Raw genomic sequence first — 27,771 nt, forward strand, 5'->3', positions numbered from 1 at the left:
CCATGGATGCCATGCTTTCCCTTGACATATTAAGAAAGCCATGGTAAATAAAGAATGTCTAGTTGTGTTTCTTGATATTGAAAAGGCTTATGATATGCTATGGAAAGAGGGGCTTGTTATAAAGCTTTATGATACTGGAGTCAGAGGGCGGATGCTCAATTGGACACAAGATTTTTGAAGAACCGAATCATTCAAGTTAGGGTTGCAAATGCGTTTTCTGATGGTACAAGGGCTGATAATGGAACGTCCCAGGGAAGTGTGATTAGTCCAGTATTATTTAACATTAAGATAAATTATATTTTTCAGGGTATTGGGACTGGTTTCGGACTTTCACTGTTTGCAGATGATGGGACCATCTGGAAAAGGGGCAGAAGTATCAAACAAACAACTGAGCAAATGCAGGTAGCCATAAACAGAGTTACTAGCTGGGTTGAAAAGTGGGGATTTAAGATCTCAGTGGATAAATCAAAATATGTCATATTTGGAAACAAGAAAAGTGAATGTGATGGACAATCTATGTATGCACAATCAATTGAGAGGGTAAAAGATTTCAAATTCTTGGGAGTGCACTTTGATGAGAGGCTAACATGGGGAAAACAGATAAATCATGTTCTTAATAAGAGTGAGAAAGTGGTAAATGTAATGTGTTCCCTCTCAGGTAGTACATGGGGTGCTGGCAGGGGTACACAACTGATGATATACAGAGAAATGATAAGGTCAAGACTGGATTATGGTTGTATACGTTACGGAACAGCAGCTGAATCACACTTAAAAAAACTGAAAGTAATATAGACTAAGGCTCTGAGATTATGTTTTGGGGCCTTTCGTACAACTCCAGTCCCGGCTTTATTGGTTGAGATGGGGGAGATGCCATTGTCAATTCGATCAGAGAGTTAAACTGGCTATACAATATGTTGTCAAAGTATGGGCATATAAAGAATAGCACCCAGCAAAAGCAGTTCTGAATAATGCTTGGGAGTGGGGGTCAGGGAAAAGGAAGAAGGAGTGTTTCCTGTTTAACATCAGTAAAAAGGTGGAGAAGCTGGGACTAGGATAGGTAGGAGTGGCCCCGCAAATGTACTGGTCAGTTATACCCCCATGGATACTACCCACCCCAGAAATAGACCTCAGTATATTGGAGAACATAAAACATCATGAGAGTAGTGTATGTCCAGGTATGGTGAAGCACAGGCTGGGAAATCACTGGGAGACGTATCTTCAGATCTACACAGGGGATATTGATATGGCGAAGCTCAAACAACTGTCTGAGGGGGTATCGGTTTATACGGTTGATTGCATGCAGGCTCAATTGCTTTTCCTATCCTGGGTAGCCCGGATGTTACTGTGTGAATTTTTCGATCTGAATTTGAGCAATCGAAAAATTGTAACTTAAAATTTGAAATCTGATTTTTTTTGTATCTGAATACCGAAGTTAAATAAATTCAAAGAGGTGAAATTCCGAACAAATAAATTCAGATACATGTTTTTCAAAATAAAATATTTCAATATTAAGTATTCAGAGGCTGTCAAAGTTCAAAGACTTATGTCTCTTATTTGCTTCCATAGTCATGGGTTTTACCCCTCTGAAAATGACGATACCTGCAAATAGTACCGGAACTGACCTGTGAGAGGCAGCAATGTGCCACAAGGCATCTAGTCTGCCGGAAAGCCAGAGGAAGAAGAAGAAGAAGAAGAAGAAGAAGAAGAAGAAGAAGAAGAAGAAGAAGAAGAAGAAGAAGAAGAAGAGTTGTGTTAAGTTAAGAATCATAAACAGTAGAAGAAGAAGAGGCTGCTCTGCATTAACGGCACGTTTCTGTGGACAAGTGAACGTTCTGTGTTGTGAGTGAACATGGACCCAGACTCAGAGTCGGTGCCGGCGGCGCAGGAGGTCGACGGCAGCGTGATGGAGGGAGTGAGTAGTCACTGTTTACCGGAGAACTGCTGCGCGCTGCTAACGGGCTAACGGAGGGCTAACAGCCCGGGAGCAGCCGGTGGTGTGTGGCTGATGTCTGTTCTGTCTCCCGGTGTCCGGTCTCCTCAGGGCGGACAGATCCTCAGAGTCGCCGCGGCGCTCAGCTGCATCACCGGCGCCGCCGTCAACATCAGCAAAGTCCGAGCCGGCCGGAGCTCACCGGGGCTGAGGTGAGCTTACAGGCTAACGCTAGCGGGCTAACGCTAGCGGGCTAACGCTAGCCGATTCATTAAAGTTGGTCGACAGAACAATAAACTCTCCCGTGACTTCCGCTGCGACTCATTGATCTGATTGATCTGATTCACTGTGTCATCATCGATCACTGATCACATTAATTATGTTTTGATGAAACTGTGAGAATCTTTATTCTGTTGAACATTAAAAGTGACAACAATACAAATGTATAATTTCTTCACACAGACTTTAATACTTTATTGATTTAATTTAATTCATACAAGTGATTCATCAGTTCACAGACCCATATTATATATTATGTATTGTTCGTTATGGGTTAGTGTTACTAGAAATATATAATAAATGTGTTGTTAAACTGTACAAATTAAGATTATATACAGTACAGACCAAAAGATTGGACACACCTCATTCAAAGAGTTTTCTTTATTTTCATGACTATGAAAACTGTAGATTCACACTGAAGGCATCAAAACTATGAATTAACACGTGGAATTATATACTTAACAAAAAAGTGTAAAACAACTGAAAATACGCCTTATATTCTAGTTTCTTCAAAGTAGCCACCCTTTGCTTTGATTACTGCTTCGCACACTCTGCATTCTCTTGATGAGCTTCAAGAGGTAGTCACCTGAAATGGTCTTCCAACAGTCTTGAAGGAGTTCCCAGAGATGCTTAGCACTTGTTGGCCCTTTTGCCTTCACTCTGCGGTCCAGCTCACCCCAAACCATCTCGATTGGGTTCAGGTCCGGTGTCTGTGGAGGCCAGGTCATCTGGCGCAGCACCCCATCACTCTCCTTCTTGGTCAAATAGCCCTTACACAGCCTGGAGGTGTGTTTGGGGTCATTGTCCTGTTGAAAAATAAATGATGGTCCAACTAAACGCAAACCGGGTGGAATAGCATGCCGCTGCAAGATGCTGTGGTAGCCATGCTGGTTCAGTATGCCTTCAATTTTGAATAAATCCCCAACAGTGTCACCAGCAAAGCACCCCCAAACATCACACCTCCTCCTCCATGCTTCACGGTGGGAACCAGGCATGTAGAGTCCATCCGTTCACCTTTTCTGCATCGCACAAAGACACGGTGGTTGGAACCAAAGACCTCAAATTTGGACTCATCAGACCAAAGCACAGATTTCCACTGGTCTAATGTCCATTCCTTGTGTTCTTTAGCCCAAACAAGTCTCTTCTGCTTGTTGCCTGTCCTTAGCAGTGGTTTCCTAGCAGCTATTCTACCATGAAGGCCTGATTCACACAGTCTCTTCTTAGCAGTCGTTCTAGAGATGTGTCTGCTGCTAGAACTCTGTGTGGCATTGACCTGGTCTCTAATCTGAGCTGCTGTTAACCTGCGATTTCTGAGGCTGGTGACTTGGATGAACTTATCCTCCGCAGCAGAGGTGACTCTTGGTCTTCCTTTCCTGGGGCGGTCCTCATGTGAGCCAGTTTCTTTGTAGCGCTTGATGGTTTTTGCGACTGCACTTGGGGACACTTTCAAAGTTTTCCCAATTTTTTGGACTGACTGACCTTCATTTCTTAAAGTAATGATGGCCACTCGTTTTTCTTTACTTAGCTGCTTTTTTCTTGCCATAATACAAATTCTAACAGTCTATTCAGTAGGACTATCAGCTGTGTATCCACCTGACTTCTGCACAACACAAATGATGTTCCCAACCCCATTTATAAGGCAAGAAATCCCACTTATTGAACCTGACAGGGCACACGTGAAGTGAAAACCATTTCAGGTGACTACCTCTTGAAGTTCATCAAGAGAATGCAGAGTGTGTGCGAAGCAGTAATCAGAGCAAAAGGTGTCTACTTTGAAGAAACTAGAATATAAGGCGTATTTTCAGTTGTTTTAAACTATTTTGTTAAGTATATATTTCCACGTGTTAATTCAGTTTTGATGCCTTCAGTGTGAATCTACAATGTCAATAGTCATGAAAAGAAAGGAAACTCATTGAATGAGAAGGTGTGTCCAAACTTTTGGTCTGTACTGTATATGTGTATATATAATGTCTGCTGATATATGGTTATCATACTGAATCATTTTGTGTGTCTGTTGTTGTGTTCCTGTGTGCGTGTGTGCAGACCTCAGCACCTCAGTGGTCTGCAGCTGGTCTCAGATCTGTGTGGTGGAGTTCTACAGGGAGCAAACATCGGCTCCACTGACGTCCGTCTGACTCCAGGAAAGATCCGGTCGGGAAGCTACACGGCGGACACACAGACGGCCGGGTGAGTCAGAAACTAGAGGTTCTGGATGTGTTGAATACGGTCATCATCATCATCATCATCATCATCATCATCACCTGCAGAATAAAACCGACCTGATTTGGAGAACTGTTATATTCTGATTCTTTTTATTTACTAGGAGTTAATGTGTGTAATAATTGTGTGTGTGTGTGTGTGTGTGTGTGTGTGTGTGTGTGTGTGTGTGTGTGTGTGTGTGTGTGTGTGTGTGTGTGTGTGTGTGTGTGTGTGTGTGTGTGTGTGTGTGTGTGTGTGTGTGTGTGTGTGTGTGTGTGTGTGTGTGTGTGTGTGCGCGCGTCAGGAGTGTGTGTCTGTTGCTGCAGGTCGCTCTGCCCTGTGCTCTGTTCACTGACGCCTCCTCACAGTTCTGTCTGAAGGGAGGAACCAACGCTGAGATGGCTCCTCAGATTGACTACACACTCAAGGTCCTACTGCATCCACACACACACACAGTGACGTGTTGACCCTGTGACCCCGTGACAGATTCCGATCATTCACTTGTCTGATTTTCTTCTTCAGGTGTTTAAACCCGTCTTGGAGAAGTTTGGCGTTCATTTTGACTGTGACATCAGAATGAGGTCAGTCTGTCGTCGTGTGCTCGGTGCAAATGCACGCGCGTGTATTTTACTGTGTGTGTGTGTTTCAGGGGTTACTACCCTAAAGGCGGCGGCGAGGTGTCGGTGACAGTGAATCCTCTCAAACAGCTGCAGCCCGTCACCATGATTGAGCGAGGAAACATCACAAAGATCCACGGAAGAGCGCACGTCGCCGGAGTCCTGCCCTACAAAGTAAAGTTCTTATAGCACAGGGTCACAGACAGGATGGGATGTCATGGAGTCTCCACCCACTTCTGACTAACTTTCGGCTCCCTAAAGCTTCATACATAGTTAGCTTAGTCAGCTAACGACACACTAGCCGTCAGTTTAATAAAATGCAAACGACTGATCAGTCAATGTATTAATGGAGTATTATAATAATCCAGTGATGTTGATGATGTGTCTGTCGTGGTGCGTTCAGTTGGCGAAGGACATGTCGGCGGCTGCGGTTCGAACCATCAGGAAGGAAATCAAAGATCTGTACATCAACATCCAGGCGCTGCAGGAGAAGGACAAGGCCTGTGGGAGTGGCAATGGCATCATGTGAGCCCTGCCCACATCAATCATTCAGACTTTATCTATATAGCACTTTTCATACACATACGTTTATATAGACGTGTGGTCCTCAGAGAAACTGAACATACAGAAAAAAATTTCACTGCAGTTTGCTCAGAGAACAGTAGCTGTTTCTCCCACTGGCAGTGAAGGCATCAGTGAGGCTGCTCTCTGATTGGCTCCTGTCCATTGTGTTTCAGAATCATCGCCGAGTCGTCGACAGGTTGTCTGTTCGCAGGTTCAGCTCTAGGCAAGAAAGGTGAGGAGGTCAACCAGCAGGGGGCAGCAACACTGAGCTCTACATGATGTCATCAAATCAGACAATAATTTTGTGTGTGTGTGTGTGTGTGTGTGTGTGTGTGTGTGTGTGTGTGTGTGTGTGTGTGTGTGTGTGTGTGTGTGTGTGTGTGTGTGTGTGTGTGTGTGTGTGTGTGTGTGTGTGTGTGTGTGTGTGTGTCAGGTGTGTATGCAGATAAAGTTGGTATTGAAGCTGCTGAGATGTTGTTGAGAAACATCAGACACAACGGCTGCGTGGACGAGTTCCTGCAGGACCAGGTGAGATGCACCCCTGGGACCTCACTATGACTTCACTGTGGCCTCACCCTGAACGTTGTCTCCTCTTCCTCCTCAGCTCATCATCTTCATGGCGGCGGCGAAGGGAACATCTCGGATTCGAACGGGTGCAGTGACGCTGCACACGCAGACGGCGATCCACGTCGCAGAGCAGCTCACTGAGGTGGGGGTGGGGGGTTGATAATAATAATGATGATGATGATGATGATGATGATGGACAGTGAAGCACTTAAATTGTGCGTTCAGACTGGACTCGCGTGAGTTTGGTCGCGCAAGTAAACATTTGTGCTTATTTGTGTCATTTGTGCGAAAGTTAGCCCGTTCAATCCCTTCCACTTTCTCTGACAACCTCATCTGAACACACACACACACACACACACACACACACACACACACACACACACACACACACACACACACACACGTATACATGAACTGTTGAAGGAGACAAAGTCAGACGGGAGTGTCACTGGGGAAGCTACACAAAGTGGTTATGCTAACTGGGTATAACTAGCTAGCTAGTGTCCAAACCAGTCTGGCGGTGCACACAGCGACAGTAGTTATCCTCCATTCATGATACAATGACAGACTGTCTGACGACAGGTGACTGAGGATCTCAACGCTCACTGGCTCTTGCGTCAATCTGTCGCGCGAATATATCGCCCAGATTAAATCCTTTCAGTTCAATGACGTGTGTAAATTTTACAGGAATTATTTGTTTTTCTTAAATATTAATAATTAAAATTATCTGTAAGTTTTAAAAACTCACAACAAATAATAATAATGATAACTACATTTTAAATGAGGTGGCGTGTGATTGGTTCAGTGATGAGCTGCTGTTTTTGTGTTTCAGGCAAAGTTCACGATCACAAAGTGTGAAGACGAACTGAGCAGCAGCGTCACCTTCATCATAGAGTGTCAGGGGTCAGGGGTCGACAACCTCAACCTGTAGACACACACACTCACTCACACTCTCAGCCCACGTCTCTGCTCGGACTCGTTGCAGCTGGTGTCTGACCACCGACCCTCGTGTCTGACCGCCGACCCCCGTGCCTGACCGCCGACCCTCGTATCTGAACTTCAACCCTCTCAGCTTCTGTTGCGCAGGGTTTTTCCTTAAAAACTGTATAAAAAATAAATAAATAAATATACGTTTTCCAACGTTCACATGTTTCTGTTTTTACTGATTTTGATTAAATATTTATTTTGGTGCGACAACGTTAGAAAAATAAGAGCATGAGGCACTGATTATGGCACTGAGCGTTGACCTCGGTGGGTGACCAGGTCACCTGAACATGATGGGAGCTCAGCAGCCTGAGGGGGGCGTGGTATGAGAGTCTGCAGTGACATCACAAAGGTCAGTGAAAGAAGATACTGGACATAGAGACGAGTGATGGATTCTGGGTACTGTAGTTCTTACAGGCTACAGTGAGACGGGTCACCTGCTCTGGACCTGGACTTCCTGCCGCCCCCGTCTTGTTTCCGTGATGCCATCAGCGCAGTGTTGTTCTGCTCGGACCTGAATGTGTGTTGAAACCTGAGGAGGCTGTAAACTCACACCTGTCCCTCTGGAACCGGATGGAACCCGATCTGGGTCACCTGGGTCATCTGACACCTCCAGGGCTCAGCCCGGCCCCGTCCTCACAGTCTGCTTGCCACTGTGCAGCATGACGGACACCGGGGCCTGGAGGACACACCAGGACGGCCCCCGGGTCCTCCAACCAGGACCGGGACTCACGCCAGAATCAGGACCAGGACCAGCTGCAAACCGTGTGTGGATCTCTCTGATCGCAGGTGAGTTTAACAAACTCAAAGAGTAAAGCTGCGTCTGATCCCACAGCCAATCAGGGGAGAGCATCTGCTTCCAAAACGAATCAGCTAGTGTGAAGATATTCGACACAAAGTCACGAGAACTTATTCAGTCAGTTTACATCATTCACAAACTCTGTGTACACACACACACACAACATTAAAGACGCACAAGAAAAAGGAAAAAATTTCCATCAAATCAATATATTCCTTCAATCTTTACACAATAATCAACAGAGTTGAGTTCATGTGTAATGTGTGTGTGTATATATATATATATATACATACACATATATATATATACACGTGTGTCTGACATGTGAGTGACTCATTAACATCATGTTCATTTTACTGTTTGATATTTTTGTTCTTTGAACATGAATCCGTCCTCAGACGCGACAATAAAAAGATTAAAGATCTTCACACGTATTCACTGTAAATATAGAAGCTGTTGTATAATATGTGTTTTTAAAGAGGAGGATGTAAAAGGAGTGAACCCACTGACAAAGTGTGAACACGTGTCAGAGACGAAGAAGACGAATATGATGAAGATATTATTCATATTATAAGAATAACGATAAAACGCGGCTCTTGTCTCTGAGCCTGTGAACGCATGTTGTTCCTGTCGGACCCTGAACGCTTCACCGCAAGTGTTTCCCAGCTGACCGTGAAGGCAGCACAGTGCGCTCTGGTTGCTGATTGGCTGCGGTTGCTATGGGAGCGGGTCCCGTCGCTATGGTGATGCATGTCTTAAGGAGGGATTGTGTCAATCACAGTTTCAGACTCCGCGAGCGTAGTCGACTCCGCTGAGCTAACGTGCTAACGTGCTAACCGGGAGTGTTCACCGGTTACAAAGCGAAGAAGAAACAACGGACACGGAAGAAGAGGCGAAGAGCAGCCGCAAAGCCTGATGGGAAACCGAGGAGAAAGTTTCCAACTTTGTACACGGACTGCGTTCGGCCGCTGCTAGCCTGCTAGCGGCTAACGTGTTAGCAGTTAGGAAAGTTCGTGAGGGGAGGAGGGGGGTCCATGACGGGGGAGGGGGTCCGACCGGCCCGGTTCAGGATGAACGAGGACCCGGAGTCGCAGGGAGCCGCAGAGTTCATCAGAGGTAACGACTCCGTTTGTTAATAAAGTTTATTCAAACTCATCTCTCATCTCTCTGAATTTATTGCAGTAAGAATATGAATCAATAACCTGCTGATCGGTTTATTGATCACAGCGTTTTGATCAAAGTCCGCCGCTGCGTGACGTCAGATCTCATCATAACGTGTGTGGTTCCGTTGTGCGCGTGCAGGATGAACGGAGATCAATCACCGAGATTGAAGATGGAAGTTTCAGAAAATCATAAATCCTCAATCAAAAATGATTGTTGACACACGAGTCATGAGGGATGTAGATGAACAGGTTTATAGGAGTTTTTTGAAGGTGTGTGTGTGTGTGTGTGTGTGTGTGTGTGTGTGTGAGAGTGCGTGTGAGTGCGTGTGTGAGTGCGTGGGCACGCACGCACGTGTGCGTGTGTATGTGTGTATGTGTGTGTGTTAACTCCGTGTGTGTGTGTGTATGTGTGTTTGTGTTAACCCTGTGTGTGTGTTTGTGTTAACCCTGTGTGTGTGTGTGTGTGTGTGTGTGTGTTTGTGTGTGTGTGTGTGTTTGTGTTAACCCTGTGTGTGTATGTGTTTGTGTGTGTGTGTGTTTGTGTTTTTGTGTTAACCCTGTGTGTGTGTGTGTGTGTGTGTGTGTGTGTTTTAACACTTTGTGTTTTTGTGTTAACCCCGTGTGTGTGTGTGTGTGTGTGTGTGTTTCAGATCGTCTGTACTTCGCCACGCTGCGCAGTAAACCGAAGAGCACGACCAACACTCACTACTTCTGCACTGACGATGAGTTTGTCTACGAGAAGTAAGTCGATCACGTGACCTTCGTCTGCTGCAGTGCATCCTGGGAGTTACAGCGTCTTCACTCAGTGGAGGAAACGTTTCTGAGGCTCGATTGATGAAGAAAAAGATCTGTTATTTTGGTGAAACAGTTACTTGATTGGTCGATTAACAGGAAGTGAATGTGTTTGTCCGCTCTCTCACTTCTACTTCAGATTTAATCGTTTACGTTCGTTCATGGCGCGTCACGTTAAATATTGCTGCTGCAATGATTGACATGTCTAAGACATGTCACTGAGCGTCAGAGGTCAGGTGTGTGTGATGCAGTGTGTCCTGTGTGTCAGTTTCTACGCAGACTTCGGGCCTCTCAACTTGTCCCTGTTGTACAGATACAGCTGCAAACTCAACAAGAAGCTGAAGGTGAGTCACCGCTCCCTCTTCAGGAATGACCAGAATGCAACAGGACAACAGAGTCACTGTCACTTCCTGAAACTCTCCTTATAGAGCCACTGACATAGTCAGACACACACAGAGGTATATACACACACACACACACACACACACACAATACAATTGTATATATAGTTTTGTGTTTATAAAGTTGTGTGTGTGTACAAAGCTGTATACAAAGTTGTGTGTCTTTGTGTATGTTTGTGTGTGTTGTCGTCCTTCAGATTATAAAACCTTCTGTGTTTTGTCTTGTCTTTTTGTTTCTATGGTGATGACATTCCTCTGGTTGATTGTTGTTGATCGTCATGGCGACGGGCAGACTGGACGATCTGGATTTCCACAGCCCAATCAGATTGTGTTTATTTCGTACCTGTGCATGATTAATCACAGAGAACAGAGAAATTATTTTTGACCACATGACACATGGACGTGATGATGAGTCGCCTGTGACTCTGGTCCAATCACTGAACCTCGTGACCCATCACGTGACCTGTCAACAGAAAACTGCTGACGGTGACGACTCATCCTCTAACTGTGCCGCTCCTCCTCCTCCTCCTCTTCCTTCTCAGTCCTTCACTCTGACCAGGAAACGAATCGTCCACTACACCAGCTTCGACCAGAGGAAGAGATCCAACGCTGCTGTTCTGATTGGAGGATACGCTGTGAGTGCATCACTTCCTCTTCTTGTCACACATGGCAGCTGCCGATACAAACTAATATTCAGGAAACACTCACTCCTTCACCCTCAAAATAAAGCTCACCTCGAAAACTGTATATAAAGATTCTTCTTCTTGTGCACTGGTGCCACCATCTTGCTTATTTGGTATGGAAGCCCCGCCCAAACACACTGTCGACCAATCCTGAGTTAGTGTTAGCTGTCAATCCTGACGTCTCAGCCAGTTTTTATATCATCAAATAACTAATGAGAATCAAAGTGATCAGAAACATCAGCGATGAGAACGATCTCACATGACCCATCTGCTAACATGTGATTGGTCACATGATTCCTCTTCGTCTGTCTCAGGTGATCTACCTGAAGAAAACTCCAGAAGAAGCTTACAGATCTTTGATCTCTGGATCCAACGCCTCCTACCTGCCCTTCAGGTTAGTCTGCAAACTGCTGCTACTACAGTACTTCTACAGTACTACTACAGTACTACACGAGTACTACTGCAGTACTAGTCAGTAGTCGTCACCTCCTCAGCCAATCAGCTTCAAGTTTTGTGGAGGAGCAGACGAGGACCTGTTCCTGTCAGGAAGTGTCACCGCTGGTCGTCAAGTCGTGACTGATGAGAACCAATCAGGAACTGTATCAGTCTGGGTGGAGCCTCTGCTCCTCTCCTAACACCCTCATGTACACCGAGCGTGTGCGTGCGCGCGGTACAAAGGGCTTATTGTTGTCCGTTATGTAACAGCAGCGTGTTGTTGAGTGTGATGGATTAAACAGTGGTGCGTTCACTTACCGTCAGACAGCAGGTTTATGTGAGTCTAACATGATGAAGATGAAACATGATGAAGATGAGGAATGTGTCACAGATGAGACGAGTCTGACGCTGCAGCGATAATGAAACAGACAAACAACACAACTGTCAGTGGGACGTTCATGAACACAGGAAATCTTAACGTCAAAGTGTCCTGAGACTCTTAAAGTCACTGATTTATAACAAAAATATGGAAAATTTGTTTCCACCTGAACCATTTCTGCTTAATGTCTCCAGAACAAACAGTTTTCAGACAAACTGAATCAAACGAGACGTTTCAATAATCTGTCTGTCTGTCTCTCTGTCTGTCTGTCTGTGACTATCTGTCTGTCTGTCTCTCTGACTGTCTCTCTGACTGTCTGTCTCTCTCTGACTGTCTGTCTCTCTCTGTCTGTGTCTCTGCAGAGACGCTTCCTTTGGAACCTGCAGCTTCAGCCTTACGCTGCTCGACTGTCTTCAGGGCATCAGGAAGGTGAGATTGAGTGTCTCTGCTCTGATTGGCTGAACGTGTATCACAAACAAATGAGATCAATCAGCTGATCAATTATCTGGTGTGTGTGTGTGTGTGTGTGTGTGTGCGTGCGTGTTTTTCAGGCTCTGCAGCACGGCTTCTTTGACTTCGAGACGTTCGACGTGGATGAGTACGAACATTATGAGGTGAGATCAGCACCTTTAAAGGCTACAGGGTCTGACCCCCGACCCCCTCAGGAGGGTCTGTGTGATGTCCCCACCTGTCTGACCTCCGTCTCCGTCCCTGTCGGCAGCGTGTGGAGAACGGAGACCTGAACTGGATCGTCCCGGGGAAGTTTTTGGCGTTCAGCGGACCTCATCCTAAAACTAAAGTGGAGAGTGGTGAGTTCTCAGGAGAACGTTCTGGTTCAGTGTAGAACAGAAGAACGTTGACCTCTGGTGTGATGACGTCCATGTTGTCTGCAGGTTACCCGCTCCACGCCCCAGAGGCTTACTTCCCCTACTTCAGGAAACACAACGTGAGCACCGTCGTCCGTCTGAACAAGAAGATCTACGACTCCAAACGCTTCAGCGACGCCGGCTTCAACCACTACGACCTCTTCTTCGTGGACGGCAGCACGCCAAGCGACGCCATCACACGACGCTTCCTGCACATCTGTGAGGGTACCGACGGAGCCCTGGCCGTCCACTGCAAAGGTGAGATCGTCCTGTCTGTGACGTGTTAGTTGTTGTCTGTCGTGTCCTCTCGTCCTGTTCCGTCTGGAGCCAATCAGGAGCCAGTATGAGGCTGACAGACCAGAGAGAGAGAGTAGCGACAAGTAAAGTACAAAATGCAGCTCGTCACGTGACTCATGTCGAGTTCCGATTTTAAAATGATTTTTTATTACATTAAATGTATCGATTTACAATAAAGCAGAGCGACATGACGGATCAGTTACTCAATAGGTTTTTTCAAACCAAATCCTTTTTACAAATTTATTTTGCTATAATCCATGAACATGTTGATTAGATTCAGATGTCTCGATAATAAACAATCTGATTATTGAAACGCTCCATTGATCCATTGATCCGACTGATGGAGTGAAAGTGCTCTCTGTGACAGACACGTGGGCTTTGAATGGTTCTGACTCCTCCCTCTCTCTGTCAGCTGGTCTCGGCAGGACGGGCACTCTGATTGGTTGTTACCTGATGAAACATTACCGCTTCACGGCAGGCGAGGCCATCGCCTGGATCCGGATCTGCAGACCGGGCTCTGTGATTGGACCGCAGCAGAACTTCCTGGAAGAGTGAGTGTCTCTGATTGGACGTTGTTTGTCGATGTTCCAGGTTAATTCACCTGAGCCTGTCTGTGCTCACAGGAAGCAGGCTGCGATGTGGTTGCTAGGCGACAGCGAACGTTCCCAGAAGGCCAAGCTGGAGGAGAGGGCGGTGTCTAACCTCATCACCAGTATGGACGACCTAAACCTAAACTCCGCCCACAACGGAAACATGTGCAGATCTCCGAGTTCCGACCATCTACAGGAGGTCACACACACACTCACACACACATTCACACTCACACACACTCATACACACTCATACACACACACACACACACACACACACACACACACACTCACACTCACACTCACACTCACACACACACAGTGTCGCTCGTCTTATGGTGTGTTTGTTTTATCCTCCAGGTGGAGCTGACAGATGGAGGACTGAGTCTGACTCAGGGAGACAAACTGAGAGCTTTAAAGAGCCGACGCCCCCCCCGCCCCGCCACCACCGGAGCCCTGAGGTACTGACACCACAGACAGAGGGGGTTTTACAGAGGGGGGGTCGTCAGTGTCAGTGGATGAATCTAACTGACTGTTTTCTTTCAGACTGGACGAGATGAAGATTCATAGCCGATCAACCTCTCATCCTCTCAGGTACCAGTGACCTCTGACCTCTGACCTCCACATGTAATGTGAGCAGGACACTTCACCCAGTAACCAGGTTACTACTGTTACTATGGTACCCAGGTTACTACAGTAACTATGGTAACCAGGTTACTACAAGTAACAGCTCACCTGTGTGGATGACTGTGGCTGTAATTAGTCCTGACTCCGCCCAGAAACCATATCATCACCTCCTCTTCATCACCTCCTCCTGTGTGTGTGTGTGTGTGTGTGTGTGCGCGTGTGTGTGCGTGTGTGCGTGTGTGTGTGCGTGTGTGTGTGTGTGTGTGTGTGTGTGTGTGTGTGTGTGTGTGTGTGTGTGTGTGTGTGTGTGTGTGTGTGTGTGTGTGTGTGTGTGTGTGTGTGTGTGTGTGTGTGTGTGTGTGTGTGTGTGTGTGTGTGTGTGTGTGTGTGTGTGTTTTAAGGTTATCTATGGGGGCAGGTCAGGGCCTCTCCTCCCCCCTCAAGTCTTCCAGGTTCCCAGCATCCTCTGCTTCAGCTGCAGCCAAGAGGATTGGAAGAAGTCCGTCTTCATCAGCGTCAAACATCAGGAGGTCAGTGCCTCCTCTTCATCAACTTCATCTCCTCCTCTTCATCACCTTCATCACCTTCATCTCCTTTATCTCCTTTATCTCCTCCTCTTCATCACCTTCATCTCCTCCTCTTCATCAACTTCATCACCTTCATCTCCTTAAATGTTAAACCTAACTTGATCCTGGTTTAAATCTTTATTAAACCTGACTTGATCCTGGTTTAAATCTTTATTAAACCTGACTTGATCCTGGTTTAAATCTTAATAAAACTTGACTTGATCTGGTTTATATCTTTATTAAACTTGACTTGATCCTGGTTTAAACCTTTTTAAACTTGACTTGATCTGGTTTAAATCTTTATTAAACCTGGCTCGATCTGGTTTAAATCTTTATTAAACTTGACTTGATCCTGGTTTAAATCTTTATTGAACTTGGCTCGATCTGGTTTAAATCTTTATTAAACTTGACTTGATCCTGGCTTAAATCTTTATTGAACTTGGCTCGATCTGGTTTATATCTTTATTAAACTTGACTCGATCTGGTTTAAATCTTCATTAAACTTGACTTGATCTGGTTTAAATCTTTATTAAACCTGACTCGATCTGGTTTAAATCTTTATTAAACCTGACTCGATCTGGTTTAAATCTTTATTAAATCTGACTTGATCCTGGTTTAAATCTTTATTAAACATGACTGGATCCAGGTTTAAGTCTCTATTAAACATGACTGGATCCTGGTTTAAGTCTCTTTTAAACGACTTGATCGTGGTTTAAATCTTTATTAAACTTGACTTGATCTGGTTTAAATCTTTATTAAACCTTATTCGATCTGGTATAAATCTTTATTAAAATTGACTTGATCTGGTTTAAATCTTTATTAAACTTGACTTGTTCTGCTATAAATCAATCTTTATTAAACTTGGCTTGATCTGGTTTATATCTTTATTAAACTTGACTCGATCTGGTTTAAATCTTTTTTAAACCTGACTCAATCTGGTTTAAATCTCTATTAAACGTGACTGGATCCTGGTTTAAGTCTCTATTAAACGACTTGATCGTGGTTCAAATCTTTATTAAACTTGACTTGACCTGGTTTAAATCTTTATTAAACCTGACTTGATCCTGGTTTAAATCTTTATTAAACCTGACTTGATCCTGGTTTGAATCTTAAACCAGGCTGAGTTGATGATCAGCAGTGTGTTGTTTTGATCATGTATGTAGCATGTTGTTGACGTGTGCTGTATATGCCCCACCCCTCCCGTGACCTCAGCTCGGCTCTCACCTCTCGATTGGCCGCCTCGCTCAGTGACCTGTACGCTGCAGACATGGAGGAGGAAAGGAAAACTCCATATTCTCCTCCCCCCTCCTCCTCCTCCTCTGTGTGTCTCAGCCCTTCCCCCTCCTCCCTGGTCCCGCCTTCTCTCTGTCGCTATGGTAACGCCCCTAACCCTCGCAGCACGCAGCACGAGGTCAACAACAACAGTGGTCCGTATGGCTCTGCGGCGCCCCCTGCAGTGAAGAGCTTTGTCCGGCCGGGGCCTCCAGACTTCAACCCTTACAGGGGCCCCGGGCCCTACAGCGCTATGAAGGGCCCGACAGGACGCTACCTAAGCCGCTCCATACCTGTGAGTCCAGCTCAGCCCCGCCCCCTCTGCTGGTTGGCTCTGTCTGTTGTGACGTCACTAAATCACTTGAGTGAATCACTGAGTTACTGGACGTCTCAGAACCAGCAGTGATCGATCAGTGTGATCAGTGATATACGACTGTGTATAAAGACGCCACCATCTTACACTGGTGACGTCATGAAGAGTCGAGGCCCCGCCCACACACGCCCTCAACCAATGACGGGTCAGTGTGTGATGTCAGAGCTCCTCGTCCTCTTTGGCTCCACATGTTGACACTGTGTTGTCGATATTATGTGGAGTTTTACACGTTGTTAGTATGTTGTTAGCATGTTGTTAGCACGTCACACCTCCCTCCTCCTGTGTTGTCAGAGAGATGACTGTAGGAACACACACACACACACACACACACACACACACACCTGGTGTGACCGTCATGTGTCTTTTGTCTTCCAGTCTCTTCAGTCTGACTTCATCCAGTACTAAAACTACAGATCTGCCCTGAGGACACTTTACACACAATCCCCCCTGACAGCTGACTGTAAACATGATGTGATCAACACGCATGTGGCGCCGCAAGAAGAAGAAGAAGGAGAAGAAGAATTAATGTTTAGATACAGATTTTATATTTCTTATTTGTGACAGAAGAAGAAAAAATATTTTTATTTTTAACAAAAGTCCTTTAGTTTCTGAACTGAAGGATCAGCTGACGACGACTCGACTGTTGTCATGGTAACAGTATTTACTTTGTGTTGTGTGAGTGAAGGACGCAATAATTTTATAATCTACAGCAACAATAAGGAAGAAGAAGAAACTCAGGGTGTGTGTGTGTGTGTGTGTGTGTGAGCTAGCGAATTAACCGCTTTGTTCATGAGTTAAAATACCCGGTGATGATGCGTTCACTGACCAGTGGGACACGTGTCCTCGGAGTATGATGTAATCAGAGGCGAAGTCCAACACGTGTGTCAGACAGACATGTTGGCTCCGCTAACAATTTCCCTCTGCTTCCAGTCTTGCCATGCTAAGCTAGGCTAAAGACGCCGGGACGACCATTTACTGTAATGTTTGAACTTCCTGTTTTTGAAGAAGAGACGCTAAATCGCTGATCGATCAGAAGATGTTTTTAATGTTTGACTCTACCTCCTGTATGTGAGAAATTACAGACACTTTCAAAATAAAACACCCAAAGACCAAAACAGTACAATGGAATATCTGTTAAAGCAGCAATAAAGCGAAGCTCAGTGATTGGTCAATTCTCCTGAGTCACATGATCATTTAGTGCCTTAAAGGTTTTCACTAGGCTTTTATTTTGGAAATATTTTAACGATTGACCTGATTTTAAAACTTTATAAACCTCAAGAAGGGAAACTTTAGAAAACAAATGTGTGGATGCTTTTCTTTGATTCACTTTATTTCTGAACATTTTCACAAATAAAATCATTGTCCTCTGATTCTGTTTGTGTTCGTGTCTGAGTCCACAGAGAGACCGAGTCCACATAGAGTCAGAGTCCTGAGTCCAGACCAGAGACTGAAGGTCTGAGCTGCTTCGTCTGGTCACATGACTCCATGTCATCACACTGATCAATCAGCTTCTGATCAATACTAGGTCACAGAACTGTTACCACAGACCAGACGGACCCACCTGGGCCAGGATCCAGATCAGAACCTCAATGACTTTAACTGCTAGTTTATAACACACACACACACAGATAAACACAGACACACACACACACACACACACAGAGATAAACACACACACACACAGATACACAGACACACACACACAAATACACAGACACACGTGTAAAGGTTCAAATGGAGGAGAAATGTGTCAGTGCCGGTTCCTGTCTGTCCAGCAGAGGGCGCCCTGGTCTGTAGTCTGAGCGCAGACAAAGAGAGGGGGCGTGACGCGGGGGGGGGGGGGGGGGGGGGGGGGGGCTGATTCAGTGTGTTTCTGTCTCGAGCTCATTTTCTTCTTCAGACTCTGAAACATCGACACAGAGGAAACGTTTCTCTGATCTGTGATCTGTGATCCACTCGTCATGTCTGCGCCGTGCGTCTGCAGCAGCTTCATCTCAGGTGAGACTGTTTTATTATTTCTTAATAATAATAATAATGATGATAATAATGATTCACAGAATCTGCTTCATGATTAACGTGTTTCTCACGTCATGTGACTGGAGGTTTATTTATATTTAACTTTTTATTTCACATAAATTTTCTTCGTGTTTTATTTTCTCACATGAAGAAGAGAGCGACTAGATTATACATGAATGAATTCATAAATAGACTTGTGTTTTTATTTCTGCTTTAATTTACTAACCCTAACCCCCATTTTTTCATGCATTTATTTTTGTGTCCAGATGTTGATGAGTTGGGCGGGGTTTGTCAGTGATTGATCGACATCACACAGTGATAGAAAACAAAATATAGAAAACCATAAAACCAAGCAATTTAGTTTTTGCTGTTTTATTGTTCAGTTCCTCTGCAGAGAACATGAGGCTTTATGCTAAGCTAGGCTAAGGTGCATCTCAACTTTGTTGTCCTCCTGTTCACTCCTGTTCACTCCTGTTGGCTCCTGTTCACTCCTGTTCACTCCTGTTGGCCCCTGTTCACTCCTGTTCACTCCTGTTGGCCCCTGTTCACTTCTGTTGGCTCCTGTTCACTCCTGTTGGCCCCTGTTGGCCCCTGTTCACTTCTTTTCACCCCTGTTGGCCCCTGTTCACTCCTTTGGCCCCTGTTCACTCCTGTTCACTCCTTTGGCCCCTGTTCATTCCTGTTCACTCCTGTTGGCCCCTGTTCACTCCTGTTGGCCCCTGTTCACTCCTGTTGGCTCCTGTTCACTCCTGTTGGCCCCTGTTGGCCCCTGTTCACTTCTTTTCACCCCTGTTGGCCCCTGTTCACTCGTTTGGCCCCTGTTCACTCCTGTTCACTCCTTTGGCCCCTGTTCATTCCTGTTCACTCCTGTTGGCCCCTGTTCACTCCTATTCACTCCTGTTCACTCCTGTTGGCCCCTGTTCACTCCTGTTCACTCCTTTGGCCCCTGTTCATTCCTGTTCACTCCTGTTGGCCCCTGTTCACTCCTGTTCACTCCTTTGGCCCCTGTTCATTCCTGTTCACTCCTGTTGGCCCCTGTTCACTCCTGTTCACTCCTGTTGGCCCCTGTTCACTCCTGTTGGCCCCTGTTCATTCCTGTTCACTCCTGTTGGCCCCTGTTCACTCCTGTTCACTCCTTTGGCCCCTGTTCATTCCTGTTCACTCCTGTTGGCCCCTGTTCACTCCTGTTCACTCCTGTTGGCCCCTGTTCACTCCTGTTGGCCCCTGTTCACTGCTGTTCACTCCTTTGGCCCCTGTTCACTGCTGTTCACTCCTTTGGCCCCTGTTCACTCCTGTTCACTCCTTTGGCCCCTGTTCACTCAATTGTTGTTGTTGTTTGTCTCCTCAGCTGTGTTGCTGATGTCATCGTGGTGCGTTCAGGGTCTGCGTGTCGACATGTTTCCCAAACAGCCTCTCTTCCGACTGGGGGAGCGTCAGCAGGTGGCCTGCTCGGTTCAGGACTGTCCCATGATGCCGAGCTTCTCCTGGTCTCGACTGGAGGACCGACCTCTGACCGCCGCCGTGACCACCAACAGGACCCGGTCTGTGATGACCTTTGACCCCGTGATGATTGAGCATGAGGGCGCGTTGCTTTGCAAAGTCGTCTGTGGAGGAGACAAGATTCAGAGAATCATCTCCGTGAACATTTACTGTGAGTTTACACACACACACACACACACACACACACACACACACAAGGTGTGTCCTGATTTTAAGTCCATGTTTTCTGGTCCAGCCTTCCCATCAGCCCCTCTGGTCCGAGGTCAGGACCAGCTGAGAATGGGGGCGGAGTCGACCCTGACCTGTCAGGTGTCAGATGTTTACCCTTCTCAGCTGCTCAACCTCACCTGGTCCAGCAGGGACAGAATCCTGCAGAGCGTCGTCGGAGAACCCTGGTCCAGCTCCGTCCGGTCCGAATACAGGTTCACTCCTCAGATCCAGGATTCAGGGGCCAACATCAGTTGCAGGGCCACGCTGAACCTTCCCCACCTGCCAGCTGAGACCAGGACCAGAGAGACCACCATCCCCCTCAACCTGCTCTGTGAGTCTGAGTCCTGGTGTTTGTCTGGTTCAGATTTTGGGGCCCTGATACAGTTCTTTGGGACCTGCTTCAGATTTTGGGGCCCTGGTTCAGTTCTCGGTCCCTGGTCCAGTTCTCGGGGCCCTGACCTCTGTCTGAATCCTCTGCAGATGCTCCTGTTGTGACTTGGATCTCGGACTCTGTACTCGTGATGGTGGACGCTCCGCTCGCTCTCACATGTTCAGCGGAGGGAAATCCAGAACCAACGATCATCTGGAGGCTCCGGTCGACAGACGGTCGGTCTCTGCCGCAAGGTCGAGGTCAAGGTCAAGGTCAAGGTCAAGATCAAGGTCAAGGTCATCAGCTGGTCTTTGCGGCAGTGAGTCTATCTGATGCCGGACGCTACGAGTGCGAGGCCCAGAACAGCGAAGGAAACCGGACGGCTGCAGTGGACGTCACTGTTCACGGTCAGAGCTCAGTGAACACAAGGAATTGTGGGGGATTGGTGGCCCCGCCCCCTTGTCTCTTTGTCAGTTTTAACACCTGTCCCCCCCAACAGCTCCGCCCACCAACACATCCATCTCCGTGGGTCCAGGTGAGGATGTGGTGGAGGGTCAGCATGTCACGATCACCTGCCACTCCGACGGAGCTCCGCCCCCCACGCTAGTTCTGAGGAGGGAGGGGGTGGAGCTTCATAGGACTGACCCCGCCTCCTACTTGCTGTCCTTCAGCTTCTCGTCTGTCCAGGTGGAAGATTCCGGCCTCTACCAGTGTGAGGCCTCCAACCAGTATGGAGCCCAGCTGGTGTCCAGCTCTGTCAGGGTCAAAGGTCAGAGACCTAATAATCACTTTGTTATTTTTGATGATCGAACGATCAATAATTGATTATTTGTTAAATTAGTTAACGTGTTCATATTTGACGAATGTTGACAAACAAATATTAATCCATAGAAATCCATGTAAGGCTTCACTTCCTGATCAATCAGCTGATTGATCCTGTTTAGATCAGCTGATCAATCTGCTGATTGATCCTGATTGATCTGGTTCATCTGGTTCAGTTCACCCTCTGCAGCTGGAGGTGAGTCGTCCAGTCTCTGCTGCAGAGCGCGGTTCGGTTCTGGTCCTGACCTGCAGAGCGTCCGGATGTGTCCGCCCCCCCTCCCTAACCTGGAGGAGGACAGACCGGGACAGGGTCGTCCTCCAGAGCACGCAGCAGCAGGACAGACGGTCCCAGCTCCACCTGCGGGACCTGGACCTCCGGGACCAGGGATGCTACAGCTGCGAGGCCCAGTGCGACTCAGTCATCAGAACCAGAACCACCGAGGTCCACGTCTACTGTGAGTGACTCACCTGACACCAGCTTTTGGTGATGTCATCGTCTGTCCTTTCATTTGAAGATCTGTCATCACCTGTTTCCTGTTCACGCAACAAACTCATGTTGCATGTATATAAATATATAAATATATATATACACATGATCTACATGCAACATATATGATATATGATCTATATATATATGTTGTATATTACACTTCAACAGAGAATGAAGTCAGTCTGACATTCAGAGTCCCGTCAGCTGCAGTTTGTTTGGACACATTCAGCCCTGAGAGGTCAAAGTTCACAGAGTTTCACTTTAGTTCACAGCGCAGGAACGTTTCCTCCCACACACACACACACACACACACACCCACGCACACACACACACTCCTCCTTTTAAGTGTGTGTGTGTGTGTGTGTGTGCATGTGTGTGTGTGTGTGTTTGTGCGCTGAAGTGTGAAGGAGTGTGTGTGTGTGTATTTGGCTTCTTTGCCATGTTGTGTGATTTCCTGTGTTGTTCATCAGATTGAAGACAGCTCTGAGAGTGTGTGTGTGTGTGTGTGCGTGTGTGTGTGTGTGTGTGTGTGCAAGTTTCATCACTGTAACTCTGACGTTCACACACAAACACGAACTCATCAACCCGATGATTAACAACTGGGATCAATAACCTTTTCTGTTGACCCGTCACAGAGACAAGTGATGTCATCATCATCACATTTTCTTTTTGTTGCGATGATTTATTCCAGTGACCTTTGACCTTGTGTTTCTTCGGTCTCCTGCAGCGTTTCCGTCTGATCCGGTTCTGATGGATCCTGGTCCCGTCCCGCTGGGTCAGCAGGCCATCCTTAACTGTGATGTCATCAATGTCTTTTCCACCAATCCGCTGAGGATCCGGTGGCTCTCAGGGAACACGACGCTGACGTCCGAGTCCTACGGGTTCTCGGGTTCTTTACAGAACATCTCGTCTGTTCTTCAGCACCGGGTGGAGGCGGAGAAGCAGGTCCTGACCTGCAGAGCAGAGCTGCTGACGGAGGACGGAGATGTGTGGACGTCCAGGAGGACGAGTGTCCATCTGCAGGTCCACTGTGAGTCCCAGTCCAGAACCGGTCGTTCAGCTTCGTTAGTATCGTCACATGAGACCTCCCGAGGTCAGGTGGAGGTCATGTGAGTGGAACCTTTTACTCAGTGCAGGAGGAACATTTAGTCGTAACACCACGTCTGATTCAGGATTTCATTAATCTCAGATTTTTTTAATCTGAGGGATTAATCTTCAATTTTCATTAAACCTGAATCTTTGTCTCAGATGGTCCGAGGAGTAAGTGGTCATTGTTGGCCCCGCCCCCTTGTCTCTTTCTCAGTGCCAGAGTCGTCCAATGAGAGTCACGACAACAGAAGTCCACAATTTCGACTCTAGATAGTTCAGAGACAGAACTGTGAGCTTTGGTAATAAATTGTCAATAAATGTATCGATTGACAATAAAGTAGTCAGTCAATACGTTTTTTTAAATCATAAATGATCATAAATCATAATCCACTAACATGTTGATTAGATTCAGATGTGTTGATAAAAAACAATCTGATTATTGAAACGATCCATTGATCCATTGATCCATTGAGAGGCTCTATGACCCGGCTGGTGGAGTGAACCGTGTTGTTGCGACTCTCATTAGACGACACTGGTCTCTGCTCAGTTCTAACACCTGTCCCTCCCCACAGCTCCGCCCACCAACACCTCCATCTCCGTGAGTCCAGGTGAGTTCGTGGTGGAGGGTCAGCAGGTTACGGTCAGCTGCCGGTCAGATGGAGCTCCGCCCCCCACTCTGGTTCTGAGGAGGGAGGGGGCGGAGCTTCACAGGAGCGACACCGCCTCTTCCTCGCTGTACTTCAGCCTCTCGTCCGCCCACCTGGAAGACTCCGCCCACTACCAGTGTGAGGCCTCCAACCAGTACGGAGCCGAGCTGGTGTCCAGCTCCGTCAGGGTCAAAGGTCAGCTCTTTTATCCTTAATCTGTTTCTAAAATGGAAGGTCAAAGTCGAATCTGAAGGCAGAGGGGGTGCAGACCATCTCTGCTGTGATGTCATCATCAGTCACATGACCCATCGTCCAGTATCAGCTGATGATGTGTAGGTTAAAGGTCAAACAGTGGTCAACAGGTTCATCTCGTGGTGGGGGGGGGGGGGGGGGGGCACAGGAAGTTCGTCCAATCAGAAGCTGCTTCTCTTTATCTACAGAAGTTTATCAGTTTCCATGTAGAGGTTTAAATTAGTCACACACACACACACACACCACTATCACACACACACACACACACACACACACAACAAACAAATACAACTTTCAGTCAATCGATTGATTGATTCAGGTTCATATTCATATTCATATTCATGTTGTTCATCCTTTGCAACAGAACAGTGATTATTAATATCATATTTAATGTGATGAGCAGCCTTTGCGCTACGTACCTTAGCATCCTGGGACTGCTCGACCAGAAGTTTGTGAAAACAATTTTTTGTTTGAAATATTTGAAATCAATAAATATTTATAGATATTGTATCGGAGTTCTCTGATCACATGACTTCCTGTTCCTGTGGTTCAGCTCCTCCGAGGAACACCAGCGTCCTCGTCCTGCCGTCGCCGGTGGTCCAGGAGGGACAAGACATCACCGTATGCTGCCGAACCATCAGCTTCCCCCCATCGGCCATCAGCCTGAGGAAAGTGACGGACGGGACCAAGAGACATTCAGAAACCGGCTGCTTCCTATTGGTCAACGTCACCGCCAGACACTCTGGGCTGTACCAGGTCAACGTCACCAACGAGCTCGGATACCAGGTCAAATTGTTCAGCATCAGCGTCACAGGTCAGTTCAGACCGGTTTAGACCAGTTCAGACCTGTTCAGACCAGTTCAGACCGGTTTAGACCGGATCCGACCAGTTCAGACTGGTTCACTCCATTCAGACCTGTACAGACCTGTTCAGACCAGTTGAGACCTGTTCAGACCAGTTGAGACCTGTACAGACCAGTACAGACCGGTTCACTCCGTTCAGACCTGTACAGACCTGTTCACTCTGTTCAGACCTGTACAGACCTGTACAGACCTGTTGAGACCTGTTCAGACCAGTTCAGACCTGTACAGACCAGTACAGACCGGTTCAGACCTGCACAGACTGGTTCAGACCTGCACAGACCTGGTCAGACCTGTACAGACCAGTACAGACCGGTTCACTCCGTTCAGACCTGTACAGACCTGTTCAGACCATTTGAGACCTGTTCACTCTGTTCAGACCTGTACAGACCTGTACAGACCTGTTGAAACCTGTTCAGACCAGTTCAGACCTGTACAGACCAGTACAGACAGGTTCAGACCTGCACAGACTGGTTCAGACCTGCACAGACCTGGTCAGACCTGGTCAGACCTGTACAGACTGGTTCAGATCAGTACAGACCTGCACAGACCTGTACAGACTGGTTCAGACCAGTACAGACCAGTACAGACCGGTTCACTCCGTTCAGACCTGTACAGACCTGTTCAGACCATTTGAGACCTGTTCACTCTGTTCAGACCTGTACAGACCTGTACAGACCTGTTGAAACCTGTTCAGACCAGTTCAGACCTGTACAGACCAGTACAGACAGGTTCAGACCTGCACAGACTGGTTCAGACCTGCACAGACCTGGTCAGACCTGGTCAGACCTGTACAGACTGGTTCAGATCAGTACAGACCTGCACAGACCTGTACAGACTGGTTCAGACCAGTACAGACCGGTACAGACCTGCACAGACCAGTACAGACCGGTTGAGACTGGTTCAGACCAGTTCAGACCGTTTCTCTGTTTCTGATTTATCTGTTTGTTGACGATCTTGTGACAGAAACATTTTGTCGTCTGGTCCACAGAGAGGAGCAGCAGCCTTCCTCCTGGTCTCAGCATCGTCATCATCATAGTCGTCTGCGTCGCTGCTGCCGCAGCCGCAGCCGCGCTGCTGCTAGACGCCCTGAGGAGATCCAGGAAGAGAGGGTTCTACCAGCTGCCCCAGTCGGCTCCATCCTCGGCCTGAGGTGTCAAACTGTGACCTCACACACGAACATGTGACGTCATTTCCCAGCAGGCTCCTGTGATCAAGGCTCCAGCAGCTGAAAGACTCTGACGTTCACAAACTGCCGCTTACTTACATTTTACAACTGAGACTGAGACGGCCACAAGAATGTTCACGTATGTTCATGTGTGTTCATGTGTGGGTGTTCACATGTGTGTGTTCACGAGTGTGTTCATGTGTGTGTTCACGAGTGTGTGTTCTTGTGTGTTCACGAGTGTGTGTGTTTGTGTTTTCACGAGTGTGTGTTCACGTGTGTGTGTGTGTGTTCATGTTTGTTCATGTGTGTGTTCACGAGGGTGTGTTCATGAGTGTGTTAATGTGTGTTCACGAGTGTGTGTGTTTGTGTCTTCACGAGTGTGTGTTCATGTGTGTGTGTGTTCATGTTTGTTCATGTGTGTGTTCACGAGTGTGTGTGTTTGTGTCTTCACGAGTGTGTGTTCATGTGTGTGTGTGTTCATGTTTGTTCATGTGTGTGTTCATGAGTGTGTGTTCATGTGTGTTCACGAGTGTGTGTGTTTGTGTCTTCACGAGTGTGTGTTCATGTGTGTGTGTTCATGTGTGTGTGTGTTCATGTTTGTTCATGTGTGTGTTCACGAGTGTGTGTTCATGTGTGTTCACGAGTGTGTGTGTGTGTGTGTGTGTGTGTGTTCACGAGTGTGTGTTCACGTGTGTGTGTGTTCACGTGTGTTCATGTGTGTGTGTGTTCATGTTTGTTCATGTGTGAGTTCACGAGGGTGTGTTCATGAGTGTGTTCATGTGTGTTCACGAGTGTGTGTGTTTGTGTTCACGAGTGTGTGTTCACGTGTGTGTGTGTGTTCACGTGTGTTCACTTCCTTCACATTAAGTTGACTGAAGTCTTCTGGACATCCCAGCTGGTAACCATGGAGACGCTACAGTGCTGTTCAAACAGAGGAAGAAGAAGAGTTCAGATCTTCTTCTCCAGCCACAATCAAACAGAATGTCAGCGACACCATTTTTTTTATTTTAGTCACGAAACAATATGGATGCATTACATTTTTCTGTAATGAAACTAATAATCAATAAAATCTCAGAAAAATAACCCTTTTTTATGTAAAAAACTGTTTTTGATTTTCCTCTAATGTCAAACCATCAATAAAGCACTAAACTGAATATTAATATGTTCATGTTTCTGTCCCTCTTTCACACCTCTCTGAATCCTGTTGCCATGACGACGGGCTGAGGAGCCAATGAGAGAAAACCTTCATCCATTCGTTCAGCTCGTTAGACAGAGCCAGGAAGTAAGTGTGTGTGTGTGTGTGTGTGTCGTGTGTGGTTGTTTTGTCCTGGCTCTGGTCCTGGTCCAGATCCTGGCTCTGGCTCTGGTCCTGGCTCTGGCTGTGGTCCAGGTCCTTGTCCTGGTGGTAGTTTTGCGTTGTAATTGTTGTGTTGATGATTTCTATCACTGATGATGAACAGATATTACACAATCACCCCCCATGACCCTTGGCGCCCCTGGTCCCGTGCTCGGGAGACCCCGCTCAGTTGATAAATGTGTGTCTTGGTCCATCTGGTGTTTTTCAGTCGTGTTGGGCCTCTGTGAACTCTGACCTCTGTGTGCTGTTCTGCTGCGTCTTGTCATTTTAATCTCCTGCTCTGTTGGTATTTCCTGTCTGAGAAGAGGAGCTGAGCTCGTTGTTTCCTGAGCTGAGTGTCGTCCTCCAGCAGCAGCTCGTCTCCAGAACCATATGGACCTGATCCTGGTTCTGATCCTGATCCTGGGTCTGATACCGACACAAAACTTGTCAGACATCAGCTCGAATGAGGAGCCTCTACATGTAAAGAAGGTCCTGGTCCTGGTCCTGGTCCTCACACCTGGGCCCTGCACAGTAAAGCAGGATGTGTGGTAACCATGGTAACTTCAGGTTAAACCCTGGTTGTCAGTCGTCTTAAGCTGTTTCACTTGTAACCGTGGTAAATCAC

At 46.9% G+C, this 27,771-nt stretch overlaps 3 protein-coding genes across 6 annotated transcripts; all 3 read left to right on the plus strand.

The window, feature by feature from the left end:
* The first annotated feature begins 1,699 nt into the window (after positions 1 to 1,699).
* rtca (RNA 3'-terminal phosphate cyclase) lies at positions 1,700 to 7,300 on the plus strand. Its single transcript, XM_035646739.2, has 11 exons — positions 1,700 to 1,912; positions 2,042 to 2,142; positions 4,253 to 4,396; positions 4,713 to 4,836; positions 4,931 to 4,989; positions 5,058 to 5,199; positions 5,429 to 5,550; positions 5,763 to 5,821; positions 6,023 to 6,117; positions 6,194 to 6,298; positions 6,989 to 7,300. Exons 1-11 carry the CDS (start codon positions 1,850 to 1,852, stop codon positions 7,085 to 7,087), a joined length of 1,113 nt encoding a protein of 370 aa, XP_035502632.1. The 5' UTR covers positions 1,700 to 1,849; the 3' UTR covers positions 7,088 to 7,300.
* A 1,106-nt stretch (positions 7,301 to 8,406) lies between these two features.
* cdc14ab (cell division cycle 14Ab) lies at positions 8,407 to 17,753 on the plus strand. 4 transcript variants are annotated; one of them, XM_047336821.1, is made up of 16 exons: positions 8,407 to 9,055; positions 9,753 to 9,843; positions 10,163 to 10,238; positions 10,838 to 10,930; positions 11,293 to 11,372; positions 12,155 to 12,221; positions 12,344 to 12,406; positions 12,514 to 12,601; positions 12,686 to 12,916; positions 13,434 to 13,506; positions 13,579 to 13,744; positions 13,906 to 14,006; positions 14,092 to 14,139; positions 14,574 to 14,702; positions 15,951 to 16,305; positions 16,759 to 17,753. In XM_047336821.1, exons 1-16 carry the CDS (start codon positions 8,974 to 8,976, stop codon positions 16,786 to 16,788), a joined length of 1,773 nt encoding a protein of 590 aa, XP_047192777.1. In that variant the 5' UTR covers positions 8,407 to 8,973; the 3' UTR covers positions 16,789 to 17,753. The 4 variants fall into 4 exon arrangements, with proteins under 4 accessions (XP_047192777.1, XP_047192776.1, XP_035502630.2 ...); XM_047336820.1 differs by having other exon boundaries at positions 8,409 to 9,055; positions 10,208 to 10,238; positions 13,368 to 13,506; XM_035646737.2 differs by having other exon boundaries at positions 8,412 to 9,055; positions 13,368 to 13,506.
* A 490-nt stretch (positions 17,754 to 18,243) lies between these two features.
* On the plus strand, positions 18,244 to 26,066 carry vcam1b (vascular cell adhesion molecule 1b). Its single transcript, XM_035646736.2, has 10 exons — positions 18,244 to 18,381; positions 19,748 to 20,050; positions 20,135 to 20,440; positions 20,590 to 20,886; positions 20,979 to 21,248; positions 21,478 to 21,756; positions 22,519 to 22,821; positions 23,453 to 23,722; positions 24,333 to 24,593; positions 25,631 to 26,066. The coding sequence occupies exons 1-10, from the start codon at positions 18,345 to 18,347 to the stop codon at positions 25,789 to 25,791; spliced, it is 2,487 nt and encodes an 828-aa protein (XP_035502629.2). The 5' UTR covers positions 18,244 to 18,344; the 3' UTR covers positions 25,792 to 26,066.
* The last annotated feature ends 1,705 nt before the right edge of the window (positions 26,067 to 27,771 follow it).

This window comes from Scophthalmus maximus, chromosome 13, assembly GCF_022379125.1.
Source record: "Scophthalmus maximus strain ysfricsl-2021 chromosome 13, ASM2237912v1, whole genome shotgun sequence".
Taxonomy (NCBI): Eukaryota; Metazoa; Chordata; class Actinopteri; order Pleuronectiformes; family Scophthalmidae; genus Scophthalmus; species Scophthalmus maximus.

Bases quoted from the DNA above. Each gene is read 5' to 3' on its own strand.
- rtca (XM_035646739.2), top strand. From the start codon at position 1,850: ATGGACCCAGACTCAGAGTCGGTGCCGGCGGCGCAGGAGGTCGACGGC. The intron at 4,837-4,930 runs GTCCTACTGCAT...TTTCTTCTTCAG, and splicing joins AGATTGACTACACACTCAAG to GTGTTTAAACCCGTCTTGGA. The intron at 5,551-5,762 runs GTGAGCCCTGCC...ATTGTGTTTCAG, and splicing joins GGGAGTGGCAATGGCATCAT to AATCATCGCCGAGTCGTCGA.
- cdc14ab (XM_035646737.2), top strand. From the start codon at position 8,974: ATGACGGGGGAGGGGGTCCGACCGGCCCGGTTCAGGATGAACGAGGAC. The intron at 12,407-12,513 runs GTGAGATCAGCA...CCCTGTCGGCAG, and splicing joins ATGAGTACGAACATTATGAG to CGTGTGGAGAACGGAGACCT. The intron at 16,306-16,758 runs GTGAGTCCAGCT...TTTGTCTTCCAG, and splicing joins ACCTAAGCCGCTCCATACCT to TCTCTTCAGTCTGACTTCAT.
- vcam1b (XM_035646736.2), top strand. From the start codon at position 18,345: ATGTCTGCGCCGTGCGTCTGCAGCAGCTTCATCTCAG. The intron at 21,757-22,518 runs GTGAGTGACTCA...GGTCTCCTGCAG, and splicing joins CACCGAGGTCCACGTCTACT to CGTTTCCGTCTGATCCGGTT. The intron at 22,822-23,452 runs GTGAGTCCCAGT...CCCTCCCCACAG, and splicing joins TGTCCATCTGCAGGTCCACT to CTCCGCCCACCAACACCTCC.